Source organism: Silene latifolia, chromosome 1, assembly GCF_048544455.1.
Source record: "Silene latifolia isolate original U9 population chromosome 1, ASM4854445v1, whole genome shotgun sequence".
In the NCBI taxonomy this organism is placed as follows: domain Eukaryota; kingdom Viridiplantae; phylum Streptophyta; class Magnoliopsida; order Caryophyllales; family Caryophyllaceae; genus Silene; species Silene latifolia.
The window spans coordinates 165,915,455-165,936,367 of NC_133526.1; the positions used below are offsets into that span (position 1 = coordinate 165,915,455).

At 38.5% G+C, this 20,913-nt stretch overlaps 1 protein-coding gene across 1 annotated transcript; it reads left to right on the forward strand.

The window, feature by feature from the left end:
- The first annotated feature begins 491 nt into the window (after window positions 1–491).
- Window positions 492–2,648, forward strand: LOC141586757 (uncharacterized). The gene is made up of 3 exons (XM_074408078.1): window positions 492–609; window positions 1,692–1,999; window positions 2,082–2,648. Exons 1-3 carry the CDS (start codon window positions 492–494, stop codon window positions 2,646–2,648), a joined length of 993 nt encoding a protein of 330 aa, XP_074264179.1.
- Window positions 2,649–20,913: the final 18,265 nt, after the last annotated feature.

Genomic DNA, 20,913 nt, shown 5'->3' on the forward strand with positions numbered 1-20,913 from the left:
GCCTTTTTGCTATAATATTCTTCAACAGCTAAATAGTAGTTAGATTTGTCCGGTCTCTGGCTGCCTTAATCAGCCTAACAAGGTCAGGCCAAGTCAGAGTCAGGCCAGGCTAAACTGGGCCTAACAATTGCCCCTTGACATTTTACCCGTGCTGGATCAGGTTAGGGGTGAGATGTCAATTTTACCGGGTTAGACAATAAAAGGAATTATATTTGCTCAATGACTCTTAAACTCCTAGTTACCATTGAACACTTATAACGGCTAATTTTTGTGATGTCATGCTGAGAGTTGTGTTTTCTAGGGTTTTTACACCGTTATACACCTTCTATAAATACGGTATTTGGGATGAGGTTGTTCTTCACCAAATTTCTTCCACTTTCTTTGCTAAACTTTCTTCTGAAATTCTCCCCTATTTCCCAGGAGTCTTACTCTGCTAACTTATAATTTTTCAATAATTAAAATTCATCACAATAAATTAAATAGTAAAGGATATGGGAACCAAAAAGCGTCCTGCACCCCAGAAAGCTGCTGCACCCCAGAAGGCTGCTGCTGAGTCTGAACCCACAGACGTCCAAGAGGAAGAGGTGATGGAAATTGATCCTCCTGCTCGTGCTGTGGCTTTTAAATATCAGGATTCTATTTTCACTGCCCTTCAATCTCTGGATTCTTCTTTTCCTGAGGAAAACTTATTGAAAACAAACTATGATAGGGTTTTAAGGGAGAAGAAAATAATTCCTGAATCGACTGAGGTATGGATTCCTGAGTCTTATCCAGTCAGAGCTAACTGGGTGTCACCTGGTTGGTTCTGTATTTTTGAATGGGCGTTCAAAGCAGGTTGTAAGTTACCTTTTACTCCTTTAATGATTGACACCATTCGTGCTATGGAAGTATCACCTTTTCAGATTATGCCAATGGTTTGGAAACTTGTTCATTCCATTGAAAATCTATGTGCTAAACATAATCTTGTAATTACTATTAACGATATCAAGGCAATATATCATATGAAAAACCCTGTTGATGGTCGTTTTAATTTGAGAATCAAGTCGAAAATGTCTCCATTAATTACTAACCTGGACTCTGGAGATGATAAAAGCTGGGCAAAAACTTTCATGTTTGTCCGGACTGAGAGCCTGGGGTCAGGCTTTGATTACCTGAGATATCCCCCTCTGGAAAGTGGTAGGTTTCCTGTACTGTCAATTTGCAATATATATTATACGAAATTAGGATGTTTTTGGTTTTCACCTTTGTATTTGACAATTTTCGCAGCCCCTGATTGGAACTCTGATCCCCTCGATGAGGAAGCTATTTCCAGGATAGAGGCTTTCCTCGCTATTCCCGAGGAAGAGAGGGCCTGGCCTGCTAGTCTGGGCAGGGAATTATTGCCCCGGTATATGAAGACTAAGTTGAGTGCTGTCAGGGTGCCCAAAGGCAAGCCTAGTTCCACTGCTCTTTCCAGTATGTTTTCTGCATGTTTCTGTGTTTGATTATTGTCTTGTTATGACTTCTCTTCTCATATTCATGTGCATTCTTTATATATTCAGTGTTCAGGTCTTCTGCTAGGCTGGCCAGCTTTACTGCAAAAGATTTAAAGGCTGGGGTGGCTAGGATTGCTGAACAGTCCAAGAGCCAGGAGGCTAGTGGGAGTGACAAGACGCTTGACATTCTGGTTTCTGATGTCCAGCCTCCTCAAGATCCAACCAGGCTAGTATCACCGGAGGTAGTCCAGGCTCCCAAAAGGAAGAGGGAAGATGTCATCCCTGAAGAGGAGGAAGAGGAGAAAGAGAAGGAGCCTATTCAGGCTCAACCGATCAGGAGTATCAGGCAGGTGTCTGCTAGGATTGATGATATGGATGCTTCCCGGGCACGGATAGATGAATTTTCTGCCAAGATGGGCAGCCAGCTTTTATCTGCTAATACTCTTGAGTCTTCTACCAAGGTGGTCTCTATCTTGACTTCTCTTATGACAAAGGCTGCTGAGCTTGCTTCTCAAGCTAAGGAGGTTAGCTATAAAGAGATGTTTTATTTGTTGTCTGTTCTTTGTGTCACTTTTATATTTGGCTGATTGATTTTATTTTTTGTAGGGATTGGATGTTGGGTTGGCTACTGCTTGTCAACTCAGGGATGCCCAGGCCAGGGTTTCTAGCTTGGAAGAGAAAGTGGATAAAGTTAACCGTGAGCTGCATACATCCAGGAGTAATGAGGTAGTGCTTCAATCTCAGCTGGGGACAGCTAGAGAGGCGTCTAGGGCTGCTATAGTTTGTGAGGTGGCTGCAAAAAATGCTGAGAAGGCTGTCAGGCAAGAGTTAGAGTCTGTAAGGGAGGAGTTGGCTGCTGAGAAGCAGGCTATGCAAGATCAACTGAAGAAAAATGAAGAGCTTGGCGCTGAGAGGGAACTAGTGGAGGCGCGGCTTGCTGATGCTGCTCAGTATTTCTTTGGGAAAGGCCGGGTTGATGCTATGAGGGATCCGGATTCTGATCGGGCTAATTGGGACCCGGACCGTGATGAGGCAGCTTTGGACGCCCAGTATCCTGATTTGGCCAATATGGGTCAAGAAGATGTGGCGGATTCTCCTCCTTCCAAGGGAAATTCTGGTGATCAGGAAATGGTGGATGGTTGTGAGTCGGTTACTGGTGAGAAGCCTACTTAGTTTTGAGTTTTTTCTTTTTGTTTTGGCCCATCCAGGGGGGATGTTCCTGGAATGAATATTTAGGTATTTTTGGCTTATCCAGGGGGAATGTCCCTGGAATGGATAATTAGGTTTGTGGCGAGGCCAGTTATTTTTGGGTAAATAAATATTTGGTCTTTGCTAGTTCCTTTTTGTGTTTTGATAAGGCATTTGTAGTATTGAATGTCTTACTGGATCTGGCAAGTTATTTGACTGGATCGGGCCAGTTTTATGTGCTGGATCTGGCCAGTTTATTGTATTATGGGTGGGGTTGTTGCACATGCGGAGGGCTTACGTCCCTTGCACTGGAGGGCTTATGACCCATCTATGTTATACAATCCAGAATAGATTTTCCAGGTTTGTATGTTAAGTTGAGCTCGATATTTTAAGGCTGTTTTGCAACCGAAAATTGGGTATCCGTTGGATATTGGTGGGGTGGCCCCCAATCTTTAAGATTTGTTTTAAATAAAATGCAGTATGTAAAACAAGTATTGAAGATTCTACTTTGTAAAAATAAGTATAAGAATATTGGCAAGTATTTGGGCACATAATAGAAGAAATTATATAAGGCATTTATTCTTATAATGGCAAGTATCATACATTTAGTTTCACATCGGTCGTGCAAGAAGTGTGAACACGAAAATTGTACCGGACCGGAGATATATTCTATATGTGAAATAGTTTTAAGTGTGCAATATTCCAAGCTCTTGGGATCATTTCGCCGTCCGGGGTTTGTAATCTATAAGCTCCCCGGCCGACTATTGAGTCAATTAGGTAGGGACCTTCCCGGTTGGGGCCAATTTGCCAAAGATTCTTTTCTTTTGTGTTTTGGAAGACTTTCCCGAGGACAAGGTCTCCTACCCTGAATACCCTGGCTTTGACAGTCTTGTTGTAGCTCTTTGCAACTCTTTGCCGATATCTTTGCCAATCTAATGTTGCGCATCTCTTAGCTCTTCCGTTAAGTCCAGGTTGTCCTCCATTAGAGGTATATTGCTTGTTATTGTGTTCAGGCCGCATCCGGCTGATGGAATGTCGACCTCGGCGGGATTATCGCTTCACATCCATAGACCAAGGAGTAGGGGTTTGGCCTGTGGATGTTTTAGGCGTGGTTCTATCGGCCCCGAGGACCAGGGGGAGCTCTTGACCCATCTGCCTTTCCTTCTTTCTAGTTTCTTCTTTATGCAGCTGATTACTACTTTGTTATTGGATTCTGCCTGACCGTTAGCTTTTGGATATCCTGGCGTGGAGGTTACCAGGTTGATGTTCCATTGAGCACAGAAGGTCTTGTTCTTTTTCCCACGAATTGCGTGCCATTGTCACATACTATTTCGGAGGGGATGCCATATCTACATATGATGTTGTGTTTGATGAATGCTATGACATCCTTTTCCTTGACTTGCTGTATGAATCGCCTTCTATCCACTTGGAGAAGTAATCAGTCATGGCTAGCATGAAAACTTTTTGTCCGGGTACTTGGGGTAGTTTCCCTACTATATCCATGCCCCACTTCATAAATGGCCAGGGTGCGGATATGGAATGTAGTTCCTCAGATGGCTGATGGATATATGGTCCGTGAATCTGACAAGCTTTACATTTAGAGCTAAATTCCAGGCAATCGGCCCTCAAGGTGGGCCAATAATAGCCTGTTCTGAGTACTTTGCTTGCCAGGCTTCTTCCACTTTATGATTTCCACAAGTATCCTTCATGGATTTCGATAATATCTGCTCGCTTCTTGTGGCTCCAGGCATCTGAGGTATGGCCCAGCCTGCGATTTCTTAAAAAGCACGTTGTTAATAATGGTATATGAAGCAGCTTTTATTTTTAGTGCTCTGGCATCTTGTTTATTTAGGGGAAGGATTCCCTGTTGTAGCCAGTCATAGTAGGGTTTTGTCCAAGAATTAGCAACATAAATTGGAAAACTTTCATCTTGTTTATTTATTGCAGGTTCCAATAAATGTACGATGGGTATTTTGTCGAAGTCAAGGGGACTGAAGTTGGATCCTAGGCCGGCTAAGGCATCGGCCTGGGTATTCAAGTCCCTGGGAATTTGGTCAATATTAAAATTGCGGAATTTTGCTTTTAAAATTTGAACAATTTCCAAATAGAGTATCATTTTTGAGTCTTTTGCGATATACTCCGTTTACTTGGTTGGAAATAAGAAGGGAATCAGTACGTACCTTTAGGTTTTGCACACCAAGGTCAATACATACCTTTAATCCAGCTATTAGGGCTTCATATTCTGCCTCATTGTTGGTAGCCTCAAATGCACAGCTTATAGCCTGTACTATCTTATCCCCCTGTGGCGATTTTAGTACTACCCCCAGGCATGTGCCTCTCATATTGGCTGCACCATCGACAAATAGGGTCCATTCTAGGTCTGTTTGGTCGCTGGTCAGTTTATTTACCTCTTTTATCAGGTCGGGTTCTAGGGTCGGACTAAAATCAGCCACAAAGTCTGCTAGTGCCTGTGACTTAATTGATGTCCTTGGTTCAAATGTTATGTTGTATGTGCTTAGCTGGACTGACCATTTGCACATTCGTCCGGACAATTCTGGTTTCCTAAGTACAGACTTGATAGGAAGATTGGTTCTGACTATTATAGGGTGGCTTTCAAAGTATGGTCTTAATTTTGTGCAACACATAATTAAAGCTAAAACATATTTTTCAAGCAGGCCATACCTGATCTCTGCATCTAGTAGACTTTTACTTACGTAATAGACAGGGTGTTGTTGTCCGTCTGCTTCTTTGACCAAGACTGCGCACCGACAAAGAAGTTTCTGTTCGACTGTGTATATCTTTGTCGGGGGTTCATCTTTGACTGGTTTTGCGAAGAGAGGAGAGGATAGATATGTTTTCAGTCTTCAAAGGCAAACATGATCGGGGGTCCATTGAAAGTCCTTGTTCTTCCTTAGCGAGGTTATAGAATGATTTGCTTTGCACTGACTCGATGATCTTGAAATGAATCTGTTCAGGGCCGCTATTCTTCCAGATCGCTTTTGTATGTCTTTGACCGTCTTTGGTGGTTCTAGCTCCAGGATAGCTTTGATCTGTCCAGGGCTGGCTTCTATTCCTCTTTTTGTCACCATATAGCCCAAGAATTTGCCTGCTGAGACTCCAAAGTGGCATTTTTGTGGGTTGAGCTTCATGTTGAATTTCTCCAGTATTTGAAAGGCTACTTCCAAGTCTTTGACGTGGTCTTCTGCCTTTTTTGACTTGACTACCATGTCATCTATGTAGACTTCCATGGTATCTCCTATTTGGTCTTTGAACATCATGTTGACTAGCCTTTGATAGGTTGCTCCTGCATTCTTCAATCCAAAGGGCATAGCAGTATAACAATATATTCCTCTCTCAGTGATGAAAGCCGTGCTCTCCTGATCTGCAGGGTGCATCTTTATTTGATTGAATCCGCTGGAGGCATCCATGAATGTTAACATCTCGTGGCCTGCAGTGGCATCCACCATTGCATCGATGTGTGGCAGGGGAAATGGATCTTTTGGGCAGGCTTTGTTTAGGTCGGTGTAGTCTACACAGACTCTCCATTTGTCGTTTTTCTTTTGGACGACTACTACATTTGCAAGCCAGTCAGGGTACATTACTTCCCTGATCATTCCCATGTCCAGTAGCTTGTCAACCTCTTGGTTGATGGTTTCATGTCTCTCTGCAGCAAATTTTCTCCTCTTTTGCTGTACAGTCTTAAATGATTTGTCAATATTCAACTTATGAGTTATAATGTCAGCATCTATACCAGTCATATCAAAATGCGACCAAGCAAAATAGAACATTTTAGTTTTAAGAAAGCTGACCAGATCGGGTCTGACCGAGTCCGGTGCATCAGACCCTACAAGTACCTTCCTGTCAGGGAACTCTGAATCCAAAATGACCTCTCCTGTTTCCATCTGTGTTTGTGCAATATATTCTTCCCTGACAGGTGACTTTAATTGATATGCGTGGGACTTTCCTGACTTTGAAGGTTTCAAAGCATGGGTGTAGCATTCCTGAGCCGTCCTCTGTTCTCCCCTGATGGTGGTTATCCCCCATTCTGTTGGAATTTTCACACATTGATGGTATGTTGATGGGATTGCTTTGACATTGTGGATCCATGGTCTGCCCAGGATTACGTTATATGAGGATAGGCAATCCATTACTCCAAATCTTTCATATGAAGCCACGCCTTCCACATAGGTTGGCGGTGATTTCTCCCGGGTGTTCTTTGTTTCTCCGCTGAATCCAACCAGGACGCTGGATTTCTTGATGATCTTCCCTTCATCTATCTTCATAGCTTTTAGGACGTCAAGCATCACCAGGTTGATTGAGCTGCCTCCGTCTATCAAGATTCTTGATACCTTAGCTGTGCCAATTTGCATGGTGATTACCAAGTCCGTCATGGTGTAGATCGATATTCCCCGCAGGTCCGAGTCATCAAAAGTAATAGCTGACAATGACTTGGGCCTGGAAGGGGGCTGAAGTCTGGATTCCCTGGATATTCTTTTGGCGGCTGAGCTGGTCAGACCACATATTTCTGATCCTCCATTTATGAACTTAACTTCATAGATGGGGGAGGAGGAGGAGGATCTCTGCGCGTTCCCCGAATCTCTCTTGCTTTGTCCTTCATCTTTTTCTTTGGCTCGGATTAAGTCCTTCAAAAGCCTTTCTTTAGGAGATATGCCACCTGTTTCCTGAGTTGGATGCATTCTTCCGTGGTGTGCCCGATGTCCCGATGGAAGTCACACCATCTTGTTGGGTCTTTCCGGGGTTGTCGATTTCTTGGGCCATCCGACCGTATCTCCCGTGGCTTTCCAGCGTTTAATTAATCCTGCGGTATTAATAGAGAAGTTATATTCGGGAATAGTTGGTAGGTTAGAAAGGTTACCTTTGTGTTCTTGTGCCATGTTGACTTGATCTTTCGGGCCTGGAATAGGGTGCTTTGATCCGGAGTTGCCTCCTTTCTAGTAGGAGCTTTTCCTGTTAGTGTGTCCATAGCCTTGCTTTCCTCCGGATGAGTTCGTTCTGAAGTTGAGATCTTCTTCCAATCTGACATGCTCTAAGGCGATGGATTGAACAGTGGCAAAGGTTGGGCATGCTTTCTTGGTCAAGTCTGCATAGATGTCGCTGTCAAGCAGGACTCCTTGCCTGAAGGCTTCTACCGCTGTTTCTTCATCACACACGGAATGGCCACCTTCTCTTTGACAAATCTGGCCAGGAATTCTTTGAGAGATTCTTCAGGGAGTTGCTTTACCCCGAACAGTTCTTTGGGTCTTTTGGCCATGTCTCTGTTGCTTGCGAATTGTTGGTTGAAGGCATTGATCAATTCTGCAAAATTCTTGATACCTCCATTTGGGAGATTAATGAACCATTGTAATGTTTGCTCCGGTCGGGGTTGTACCAAAGCCTTTACACATGCGACCTGCTGAGTTCACCGGGTATTGAGGCAGCCAACATCTTCTGTTTGAATATAGCAACGTGATTTTGTGAATCAGAGGTTCCATCATAAGTTCTCATGGATGGGACGGTGAATTTCTTGGGGAGGTCAATCTTTGCAATTTCATCTGCAAAGGGTGAGTCAAAAGTGTCAATTTCTACCTCGCCACGAGTCCAGTACTCCGGGTATATTTTCTATTTTGTTGTGGAGTTTTTGGATTTCCTAAAGCATAGCCATCATTATTCTTTGCTTGATTTTGTTTGTTTCATCATTGGAAATGGTTGGGGTACCGGATAATGTATCCTTCTCCGGGGTTCCAAAATTGGAAAAGTCAATGTTTTTGATAATGGATGAGAATGGGGTTCCTGGTTCGAATCTGGTCTTGGAGCCCGAAGCCTGATTTTCCAATTTTTTCCTCGAGCTAGACTCGATTCCTTGACCTATTGATTTACGTTACCTTGGGCTGCCTTCTCTTGGATTGTCTCCAATTCTTTGATTTTGGTCAGGGCAGCTGCTAATTGTTGTTCTGGGGTGAGTTCCACCATTTTTGTGTGTGAATATTAAATGAAAAATGATAAAGGGAATTTTTATTGGTTGAAGAACTAGAGGCCCCACGGTGGGCGCCAATTGTTTTAGCAGGATTTTCCTGGAGGGATCCGGCCTGATTAGAGAGTAATTTGGGTATCTAGTTCTATATGTTTGGAAAAGATTAACGAATAAATAATAATGAAAGACTAAGTATAGAGAATACTATTTTTATTATATGGATAAGTTGAGTACAAATAAGAGTATATGATCGAATATTTTTGAACTAATGAGAGGTAGAAAAATGTAGAATAATTAAGGAATAATTGATTCCCTCTTTTCTATCTACAAATGCTATTTATAATTCTCTAAATATTAACGTTACAATGATCTCAACGTCCCTCCCAATTGTAGGAGCTGTTGCTGGATAAATAGGGCATGCTCCCTATTAATCCGCTTGACTTATTCTACCCTTAACAAATCTTTGACTCTTCCTCCTCTATCCGTCTTGATTCATGGATGATATAGTTTTATAGTTGGACTTAGTCTTCCTTGAGAATAGGGCACGATTATTCATTCCCAACAACTGAATTTCTTGTTTATCTTCTCAATCCAGCCTGTTTTAATGCTCTGCCAGGTTATTCTGTACTTACCATCAGGCTTCTCTTCCAGGATTTAGTAGCCTTTTTGCTATAATATTCTTCAACAGCTAAATAGTAGTTAGATTTGTCCGGTCTCTGGCTGCCTTAATCAGCCTAACAAGGTCAGGCCAGGTCAGAGTCAGGCTAGGCTAAACTGGGCCTAACAACAACCTATTTATACTAATACACCATTAGGTTAAAGCGAGATTACAAAGTGCGGAAATAATCAGCGTGTCTCGAGTGGGTTTTGGCTGTCCCGAGCGAGTTTACCGTTTCACGACCTCTGTCCCGAGCGGGTTATGGTTGTCGCGCTCAAGTCATGTTGTTTTTGCTCATTTTTATTTTTTTCTGCCACGGAATCTGTGGGGGATGGACCTAGGTTGTGAGGGCTAGCAAGTAGATCATTGTTGGACCATATAGTTATATGCCTTGTATTTTGATAATGACAAGTGTGTTTAATTAAATATATACTTGGTGCTCATAATTGTTTGTTTAGTTGTGTTAGATTGAACATGGTTATAATTTAGCAAGACGTTTTGTGAATTAAAGTTATAGTTGGATGAGTTATAACTTCAAGATTCAATTGAGCTCGTGACAAAGTACAAGAACAAGCTTTAAGGCTTCAAGTCATGGAAGAATCTCAAGTCAATCTCAAGATGAAGAGCTTGTGATCAAAATGAAGAGATGAACCATATACTAAACATATCCAGGAAGATTACCTAGTATAGATCTTTATTCAATAACGTGTTTTTTAGAAGTTTGACAAGTAAAGTTATAGCTGTTTTGGCCATAACTTCACTATTCCAACTCAAAGTTATAGGTGATTTTACTATAACTGCAATTTAAAAGGCACGATTAGTATTGTTTTCAAATTATTTCCAAAATGTTTTCTTAAAATCCATGATTCAAATTTATGTGAATGATAAGAGTTTATAGGTGGAAGGAGATTTGGGATTGTTTGGTTTCTATTGAGATATGAAATTCGAATGAATTGCTTATTGTTCATTTAGCAACTTATGAGTTGCTAATCGATAAGAATTCTAGGGTTTTTCATTTGACAAATCCAAAGCCTAATTTATCTAATGTAACTTAATATTTCTATTAGGGTTTCGTTGTCAAGAAGGAAGGCTTATGAGCCGTTCCTCTCCTTGGCCGAAATATCCAATAGGTGGATAATTGTTAGGCTAAATCTAATAGTTGTTAAAGATATTTTGTACCTTTATCTTTTAGATTTATTCTATTATTATTTAATTCAGATATTGTTACATTTGATATAGAGAATATTGATTTCTTGCCTAGCATTTCATACCTATCTTTAACGGCACTCTAAGGTTTCACGTAAACCCTAGATCTCTCCTTCCCTATATAAACAACTTCTATTCATTCATTTGAAACTACTTTTTCATGCTAATAATTTTCTTGCAAACAAAATTGAGTAAACCCTTCTGGGATTTTTAATCAAATATTACTTTGCTTTGCATTTCGAAAAACCTTGAAAAATTCATGCCTCTTATTTTGCCAATTAATTTTAAGAATTACGTTATTGGATAATAGTCTTTAGATCTATTCTTATATGTTCAATTGTGTGAACATCAAAAGAACAATCAAACACTTTCTTATTAACGTCAGTTAGTCAAATCGAGTATTTCACGATACTCAAGTGAGTTACAATTATAGTTAGTTGTACGAGTGGGCTAATAATTTTGTAACTTGTAGAAAGGTACTAAAATTATTAATCGAGAATAGTGGACGTAGGTTTCGACTTGTAAAACTGAACCACTTCAAAATTCTTTGTGTCCTTCGCATCCCTTTCTTTCATTTCGTTTTGTCTTGTTCATTTTCTTTTCACGTACAATCAAGTTAGTAGAATTTAATCAATAAATTCATACTAACTACTACATACATGCTTCATACGGACATAATCGAAAAGTGGGCATATTTATTTATGCTCAATTCAGCCCCCCCCCCCCTCCCCCGTGAGTATTTCTGATCGATAGACTCTTCAGTTGGTATCAAAGCCTCGTGCTCTTGATTGCCTAACCGCAAAGAGGTTGATCCGTCTACCTTACTCTATTTTACTTATTTTTATTTTTCGCTGGCTAATAGGTGTGAAATGGATTCCAAATATGTCAAATGTCCTACCTTTGATGAGGAAAAATTATAGTCTTTGGAAAAACATGATGACACACTATATTAAGGGACAGGATTGGGAGTGTTGGAGAATTATTCAGAATGGACCAATCAAAATTTTGGTTGCGTGAACTGAAAGTACATCCTATGAAAAGAAAGAGGATGACTATATTGAGGCTGATTATTATAAGAAAGCTGAGAAGAATCGAAAGCCATGAGCTTGTTGCAAAATGGCATGACTTCAACTGAATTTGATCGCTTCTCTTCTTGTATGGGATGATCTAGAGCTCGCCTACGAAGGTACTTCGCTTGTTAAGAAACATAGGATTGACTTGTTGATTCAAAAATATGAACTCTTTACAATAGAGTAAAATGAATCAATCGACAATATGTCCGCATGTTTCTCTAGCATCATTAATGAATTGTGAGACCTTGGTAGAAAGTTTATTTCTAAGGACATCGTCAGAAAGGTTCTTAGGAGCGTTACAAAAAATGGCAACCTAAGGTCACTGCGATCGAAGAAGCAAGGGATCTCACTTTACTCTCTTATCAAGAGCTAATCGGTGTACTTATGGCACATGAAATCATGCTCAATAAGCTCGACGATGAGCCAATAAAGGCAAAAATTATGGCCATGCAAGCCTCAGCTAGTGACAATGAACTCGAGATAGAGGATGAAACTGTGCTATTTTCTAGACGTTTCAAAAAGGCACTCTATAAAAGCAAGTCTTCTAAATCAAACAATAAATTCTTTAATAAGAAGGTTAGTGAACCCAAATCATCATTTGCAAATAGAGGATGTTTCAAGTGTGGAGAGAGTAATCACATGATCAAGGACTGTCCCACATGGTTGAAAATTAAAGACAAATCCAAATGAGAGAAAACCAAGAACGAGTTCAAGCAAGTTATGATGGCATCGTCCTGGGGAGAACTCGACACTGAAGATGACGAGGAATCTGAAGAAGAAGAAGGAGAAGAAGAAGAAGAAGAAGATGGCGCTCATCTATGCCCGAGCAACATTAGCCTTGACCTAATTTCAGATAGCGACGATGAAAGTGTTAATTCAAGATCAAAGTTTTGTTTGTTGGGAGAATCAGATTCAGAAGATGAAGACGAAGAGGTAATTTTTAATCGTTTTAAGAAACAAGTCAAAAAGTTATCTAAAAGTGATTTGATCGATTACTTTGAACAAATTATTGATAAATTACTTGAACAAAATCTTGAATTGAAGGATTTAAAAGAACAAATTCTTGACATTTCTCAAGAGAATCAAGTTCTGAAGGTCAAAACAAAGAAGCTGAATTCTAAAGTTATGGCTAATTCAGCCACAACCTCAGAGTCTGCAAAGGTTGAGAAAATAGCTCTTGAGTCTAAAGTTGTAGCTAATGAAGCTATAACCTCATAACTAAAACTCAATATTAAACATCTTCAAGCCAAGGTTGTAGCTAATAAAGCTATAACCTTAGAATTGAGGAAGTCTAATGAGTTTCTTAAACCTGAAGCTACAACAAGAGAAGTTGTAGTTTCAGAAAAAAAAAAAAAGGAAATAGATTCTCTTAATCGGCAATTAAAAGAATTTAAAGATCATCTATCTAATGTTAAGAAGCAACACTTGGATGTCGTGTTTATTCTTAATAAAATATTTCAAGACTTTCGTGATAATATTAATGAGAATAATGATGTTGACTATTTTAAGTGTCATGAAGAAATTAAGTCCTTAAAAGAATTACTTTTGCATGCTAGAAAATTTCATGACAAATGGGAAGGTAGCACCAATGTTCTAAACTTCTTAACTGGGAAATCCGACAACAATATGAAAATGGGTTTAGGACATGAGTGCTATGACCGCAGAGACCACTCTAAATGCAAATCAACTCCCTCTGAACGTGACTTCAGAAAAAGAAAATATGTTGACCTACCTGAGTATTTAACTTGCAATTACTGTGGTCATACATGTCATCTCTTGGATAATTGTGTTAAGCATATGAAAGACTTTGATAAGTGCATTAAATTTGTTAAAGCTTCTAACCAACTAGAGGAAGATAAATCCATCCTACCTTCAAACCAAGTCATGAAGAAGAAAAAGATATTGACTTTCGTTAGTTCTATAATATGAGTTATGATCATACAAAGAAAGCAAATGAACCCAGAAAAAGGCAACACCCTAGACAATCGGAAAGACAACGACCTAAAAAACCTAGAGATTCTTATAAGATTATATATTTCCCAAAACAACCCTATCTGTCTACTAAGTGGAAAATAGTTAGACTAGCGTGGATAAGGAAAGATATGATATTTAGAGTAACTAACGTTAAAGGATCCAACCTTGCTTGGGTACCTAAGAATTGTATCTATTCATTTTGCAGGCTGTGGTGAAAGAAAACAATCAATGGTACCTTGATAGTGGATGTTCAAGGCACATGACTGGAGATAAGAATCTATTTATTTCACTTGAACACTTTGATGGAGATAAGGTTACCTTTGGAGATAACAAGAAAGGTAAGGTTATTGGCGTTGGCAAGGTTGATATATCCTCTTCTCATGCTATTAGTGATGTTTATTTTGTGACAGGATTCAAGCATAATCTACTTAGTATTTATCAATTATGTGATAAAGGAAACAAAGTTATTTTTCATTCTACTCCTTGTCGCATAATAATTGAAGGAACAAGTAGTGTTATTCTTGAAGGTCAACGTAAGAGAAATGTCTATATGGTTGATTTAAATGCAATTCTTACCAACTTTTTTACTTGCATGAAAGCAACACTTGATGATCCTTATTTGTGGTACAAACGGTTTGCTCACATAAGCTCCCCTATATTAAACAAACTCAAAAGATGGGACTTGGTAGAAGGTTTACCCAGAATCAAGTTTGATCAAGAAAAGTTATGTGACACATGTGCTCGTTGCAAACATGAAAGGTCATCATTCAAACCTAAGAGAGTAGTAAGCACAAATGAACCACCAGAACTCATCTATATGGATCTATGTGGCCCGATGGAGGTAAGAAGTAGAGGCAGATCCAGGTATATTTTCGTTCTAGTTGATGATTATTCAAGGTATGTATGGCCTATCTTTATAAATTCTAAAGATGAAAATTTCGACGAATTTGTGGTAATAATGAAATTTGCCCAGAATAAATATAAATCAAAATTAGTTTCTATTTGTAACAATCATGGCACCGAATTTGATAATCAAACATTTCTAGAATTTTGTAGGGAAAATGGTGTTGGGCATAACTTCTCAGTACCACGAACTCCCCAACAAAACGGTATTTTGGAACAAATGAATAGAACATTAGAGGACATGGCACGTACTATGCTTTTGTGAAGTGGTCTTTCTCGTAACTTTTGGGGAGAAGGTGTTAGTACTACTTTCTATGTGCATAACCGTGCTATGATTAGACCTATTTTAACGAAAACTTCTTATGAACTTCTTAAAGGCCGTAAACCTAACATATCCCATATACGTTGCTTTGGGAGTAAGTGTTTTGTTCATAACAATGGCAAAAATAGGTTGAGTAAGTGTGACCCTAGAAGTGATGAGCCTATTTTTACTGGTTACTCTAATCATAGTAAGGCCTATAAAGCCTTTAATAAAAGAACTTTATGCATTGAAGAAATTATACATGTAATCTTTGATGAAAATGATTCCTTTGATAAGCCTATACAGGATGAAGAAGAAGATGAGAACGAACCTGACTTTCGATTAACTAGGAATGATCCTTCAGAGTTAGATGAAGAAGGAAAAAAAATTGAGGGCACAAATGATGAACTTGAAAGAACTTCAAATGATAAAGGAAAGAGAGATGAGACTGTAGTTGATGATACTACAAACTCCTCTCAAAACAAGAATTTGAAAACTGAAGTTATAGCTGATGATGCTACAACCTTGAATCCAAATCAAAACATAGTCCAGGGTTATACCTAATTTTACTACAACCCCAGGATTGAATTCAAAGAGAACAACTATTGATTCCCAATCATTCGAAGAAAGCGACTCAAGTTCTATCAATGATGAAGTGCCTCAAGTTTCGAAGAAATGGAAATACAAACATTCTCATCCAATGGATAGCATCCTTGGAAATCTGAAGAAATGACTTCAAACTCAAAGATTCTTGAACAACTTCTGTTCGTTTTAATTCAAACTCGAAGATCCTTGGATAATCGCCATGCAAGAAGAGTTGTAACAGTTCGAAAGGAACAAGGTTTGGGACTTGGTTCTGAGACCGAATGATCGAACTGTAATTAGCACAAGATGGGTATTTAGAAACAAGTTGGATGACACGGGAGTTATTGTACAAAATAAAGCAAGATTGGTTGTGCAGGGGTAAAATCAACAAAAAGGGATTGATTATGACTAGACCTTCGCTCCCGTTGCTAGACTTGAGGCTATCAGGCTGTTAATTGCTTTTGCCGCTCACAAATCACTCAAATTGTTTCAGATGGACGTTAAGATAGCATTTCTTAACGGATATCTACAAGAAGAAGTCTTTGTAGAGCAACCCCCTGGATTTCTGGATAGCAAGTTTCAAAACCATGTTTTTAAATTAGATAAAGCCTTATATGGTTTGAAACAAGCTCCTAGGGCTTGGTACGACAGATTATCAAAGTTTTTACTTGAAATTAATTTTAAAAGAGGATCTGTCGGCAAGACCATATTTCTAAAATCGTAGGGTTCTGATTTATTAATTGTTCAGATATATGTTGATGATATTATTTTTGGCTCAACTAATAATAAATTGTACGTATATTTTTGAGATTTAATGACCTCGGAATTTGAAATGAGCATAATGGGAGAACTCAAATTCTTCCTAGGGCTTTAAATCCAACAAACAAGTGAAGGCATTATGATTCACTAACAGAAATACATCAAAGAGCTAATTAGGAAATTTGGTATAGAAAAATCTCATTCTATGTCCACTCCAATGGTCACTGATAAGAAGTTAACCAAAGATGAAGATGGTAAGTCTGTCGATAAGACAACTTATCGAGGTATGATTGGCTCGCTTCTCTATTTCAAGTAGACATGATATTATGTTTAGTGTATGTGTATGTGCTCGATTTCAATCGTGCCCTAAATAATCACATATGATTGCAGTAAAGAGAATTTTGATGTATTTGATTGGTACGTCAAAACTATACTTATGGTATACCATGGATTGTTGTTTTGATCTCATAGGATATTCAGATGCAGATTATGCAGGTTGTTCACTTGACAGAAAAAGTACATATGGCATTGTCACGTTCGTTGGACCATGCATTATATCTTGGGGGTCAAAGAAGCAAAATTCACTTGCCCTATCTACTGCTGAAGCAGAATATATTGCTGCCGCGTTGGTATGTTCTCAACTATTACGGCTTAAGCAACAATTATCTGATTATGGTGTAAACGTTGGATGGATTCCTATTTTATGTGATAATACAAGTTCTATTATTATTTCCAAAAAAATTCATGCAGCACTCGCGTACAAAACATATAGAAATAATAAGACACCATTTCTTAAGAGACCAAGTGGAAAAGGGCAATATAAAACTTGAATTTTGTAGTACAGAAAAACAATGGGCAGATATTTTGACAAAGGCGAGTTAGAGAACGTTTTGAGACTTTACGGTGGGAAATTGATTTAATTGGTGGCACCTAAACTTGTCATAATTTTTCCTTCTCCTTATGACTGACTAGATTTAGAAGAGATTGTATGACTATGCCCGTATTTTACGCTGTGAGTATATTTATGTTAAATATTGTATTATATGACGAGAATAATCCATTTTTTAATTTTATTTTATGTCATATTATAAACCAAGTTTTTATCTATAACCAATATTCCTTATATCCTTATTTAACCGAAAATTTTATTTCATGGTGTAATATTATCCTTAATTACCTAATTCTACTCATGAGATTTACCAAATCTTATCCCATGTGCTTTACCTTAGATTTTATAAATAAATAAATAAATAAATAAATAAATAAAAGGGAATCTTTTACTCTTTCACGCCGCCTAACCCACAGACACTTCTACCATAAGTCAAATTCTACCCAACTACAATAAATACTCTCCTTCCTCTCGTCACATCACCATCATAACCCTCATAATCTTTTTAAACATGAAACAACACTCAATCCCTCACAACTCTTAACACAATCATTATCATCAATCATCATGTCACCAAAATCATCAACCCGACTCAACTCACCATCAACTCGGTCTTCTACAAAGACCGGTTTCTCCAACCCAACATGCAACCAACCCGAATTAACACAATAACCTTCATCACAACAACCTAACCCAAAACCCACCAATCCCGATCATAACCGAGGAGAACCTATTATGGACGGGAAGAGGCGAAAGCTTAGTAAGAGGAATAATAAGGTTGTTGTTGAGGAGGATTAGGTTGAGGAGGTGCAGGAAGTTATTGTTCGCGAAGGTGTTAAACGGACTCTGTTTCGTGAGTACATGACGCATGCAACGGCTGTGGGTCTTGATAAGGTTCGTCTTACTAAAAGTGAAAGGACACGTGTTAACCGTGTCTTTCGATATGGGATTCATGGTGGCCGGTATTATCTTGAGGCATGGTATGGAAAGATTGAAGCCTTGCGTTTCTTAGGCGATTTCTTGAAGTTTCAAGAATGGGAGAAGATTTGTCAATTTTCAGGACTGGTTTATCCCATCGAGGTAATTCAGTTTAATGCTTCTGTTTCAATCAAAAACAGAGTCTTGCATGAAATGGTAAATGGCGTCGTAGTCACTATCTCCATTGACGATTTTTGCACTCTATTTTCCGTCCCTGATGATGGGATGAGAATTAATCTAAGTGCAGGATGGGGAGATGTGACGGAGGAAAAGAAGCTTGAAATTAAGAAGTACTTTCGTGAAACTGCAACGGGTACTAGTAATGTGTTGGCGGACTCTTTTTCGCCTAAACTGAAATTTTTGTTTAATTTCTTGTGGAATACCATTTGTCCGAGGAAGGGAGGACGAGATAAAGTCTTTAGTTATGAGATGGTAAGGGTACACTCTTGGCTTAAAGGGAAAAAAGTTAGCCTTCCTTTGGTTTTTTTTCACCGTATTATTCAAACGAGTTTTTCGGTGACCAAAGAAAAGGTTTCTACCACCTTAGATTTACCTTACGGGATGTGGAGTTCCCGTCTCTTAGAGGTTAAGAGGGTGGTAAATCCTGAAAGCTATGGTGTTAAGGGTAAAGATAAAATGTGTGACAAGTACTTTAAGTTTATGAAGATTGCAGCGGTCGGCCCGGATTTGGTTTTTCAGTCAAAGGTTAATGTTGTTCAAAAATCGTCGCATGTTATGGCTAGTGTTGCAAAGAAATTGGACTCATTTATGGCGAGTATTGTTGAGAAGTTGGAGACACAAGCCTATGTTTTGTCGAGTGTGGTCTCGAGATTGGGGAATTCTTCAAAGAATGACGGGGTTAGTAATGGAGATGTTATGGCTTAGATGCGCGGTTTAGAAGGGTTAAGATTATGGAACAGAGTTTGTCTGATGTCCATCATGAGGTGATACGCCATGGCCATCGTATGGATAATTTGGTTAGTGAAGGCCGTGCCTTGTGGAAGTATGGGCGTGCTATGCGGGACAAAGTGGCAAAAACTCTAGAGGTTACAAAGGCCTTGTCTTTGAAGGTCCTTAACTTTGACTCTTACTAGACGGCTCAGCTAACCATGTGCGGTTTTGTTTTGATCGACTTGATTCCTTGGAATACCGAACCCGTCCCGGTTATGTTAATCCCAATAAGGTCAACCACAACATTCCATAAGCCCGACCTTGCCTAATTCGTGCCTTAACTTATTTTGCTCTTCTTGGGCTTTATTTTGTCTTTTGTTCATTCGGCCCATTTTGGCATACACTCATATTTAGCCCATAGGCTGAATACTCTTGGTTTGTGCTAGACATATTATATTTGCATGCTTATTGTAGACTTTTTCTCGTTTTATAATATGTGTTTGCATCTATATTTGTTTCCTTGGTATATATTATTCTAGTTGTTTTATGTTATGTTCTCGTCTATTCGATGATGTCAAGAGGGTAAGAAATGACCATGATTCTAGTATTTTCCTAAGCTTGCTCCTTGTCAAGACCTTTAATCTCTTAAGGTCCTTAGGTGCTATAACTTTGAATATAAGTGGCTTGTTCTTGCGTTTAATTTACTATAGTCACAAATTATAGAGACTTGTCATCATCAAAAGAGGGAATTTGTTGGACCATATAGTTATATGCCTTGTGTTTTGAAAAAGACAAGTGTGTTTAATTAAACATATACTTGGTGCTCGTAATTGTTTGTTTAGTTATGTTAGATTGAACATGGTTATAATTTAGCAAGACGTTTTGTGAATTAAAGTAATATTGGATGAGTTATAACTTCAAGATTCAATGGAGCTTGTGACAAAGTACAAGAACAAGCTTTAAGACTTCAAGTCATGGAAGAAGCTCAAGTCTCAAGATGAAGAGCTTGTGATAAAAATGAAGCGATGAACCATATACTAAAGATCTCTAGGAAGATTAGCTAGTATAGGTCTTCATTCAATAACAGTATTTTTAGAAGTAAGTTTGACAAGTAAAGTTATAGCTGTTTTGGCCATAACTTCACTAGTCGAACTCAAAGTTATAGGTGATTTTACTATAACTTTGAGCTGCAATTTAAAAGGCACGATTTGTATTGTTTTTAAATTGTTTCCAAAATGTTTTCTTAAAATCCATGATTCAGATTTATGTGAATGATAAGAGTTTATAGGTGGAAGGAGAATTGGGATTGTTTGGTTTCTATTGAGATATGAAATTCGAATGAATTGCTTATTTTTCATTTAGCAACTTATGAGTTGCTAATCGATAAGAATTCTAGGGTTTTTCATTTCACAAATCCAAACCCTAATTTATCTAATGTAACTTAATATTTCTATTTGGGTTTCGTTGTCAAGGAGGAATGATTATGAGCCGTTCCTCTCCTTGGCCGAAATATCCAATAGGTGGATAATTGTTAGGCTAAATTTAATAGTTGTTAAAGATATTTTGTATCTTTATCTTTTAGATTTATTCTATTATTATTTACTTAAGATATTGTTACATTTGATATAGAGAATATTGATTTCTTGCCCAACATTTCATACCTATCTTGGACGGCACTCTAGGGTTTTACGTAAACCCTAGATCTCTCCTTCTGTATATAAACAACTTATATTCATTCATTTGAAACTACTTTTTCATGCTAATAATTTCCTTGCAAACAAATTTGAGTAAACCCTTCTGTGATTTTTAATCAAGTATTACGTTGCTTTGCATTTCAAAAAACCTTGAAAAATTCGTGCCTCTTATTTTGCAAATTATTTTTAAGAATTACGTTATTGGATAATAGTGTTTAGATCCATTTTTATACGTTCAATTGTGTGAACATCTATAACACCCCCATTTATTTACGAGCCTTTGACAAAACATTCCTAGATAAATAAAGGTGTTACCATCTCAGTTGCCTGAGGTAGTAAGTATAAAAGACAAACAATTACCAAAGTAC

Bases quoted from the DNA above. Each gene is read 5' to 3' on its own strand.
- LOC141586757 (XM_074408078.1), top strand. From the start codon at position 492: ATGGGAACCAAAAAGCGTCCTGCACCCCAGAAAGCTGCTGCACCCCAG. The intron at 610-1,691 runs GTGCTGTGGCTT...AGCCTCCTCAAG, and splicing joins GGAAATTGATCCTCCTGCTC to ATCCAACCAGGCTAGTATCA. The intron at 2,000-2,081 runs GTTAGCTATAAA...TATTTTTTGTAG, and splicing joins TTGCTTCTCAAGCTAAGGAG to GGATTGGATGTTGGGTTGGC.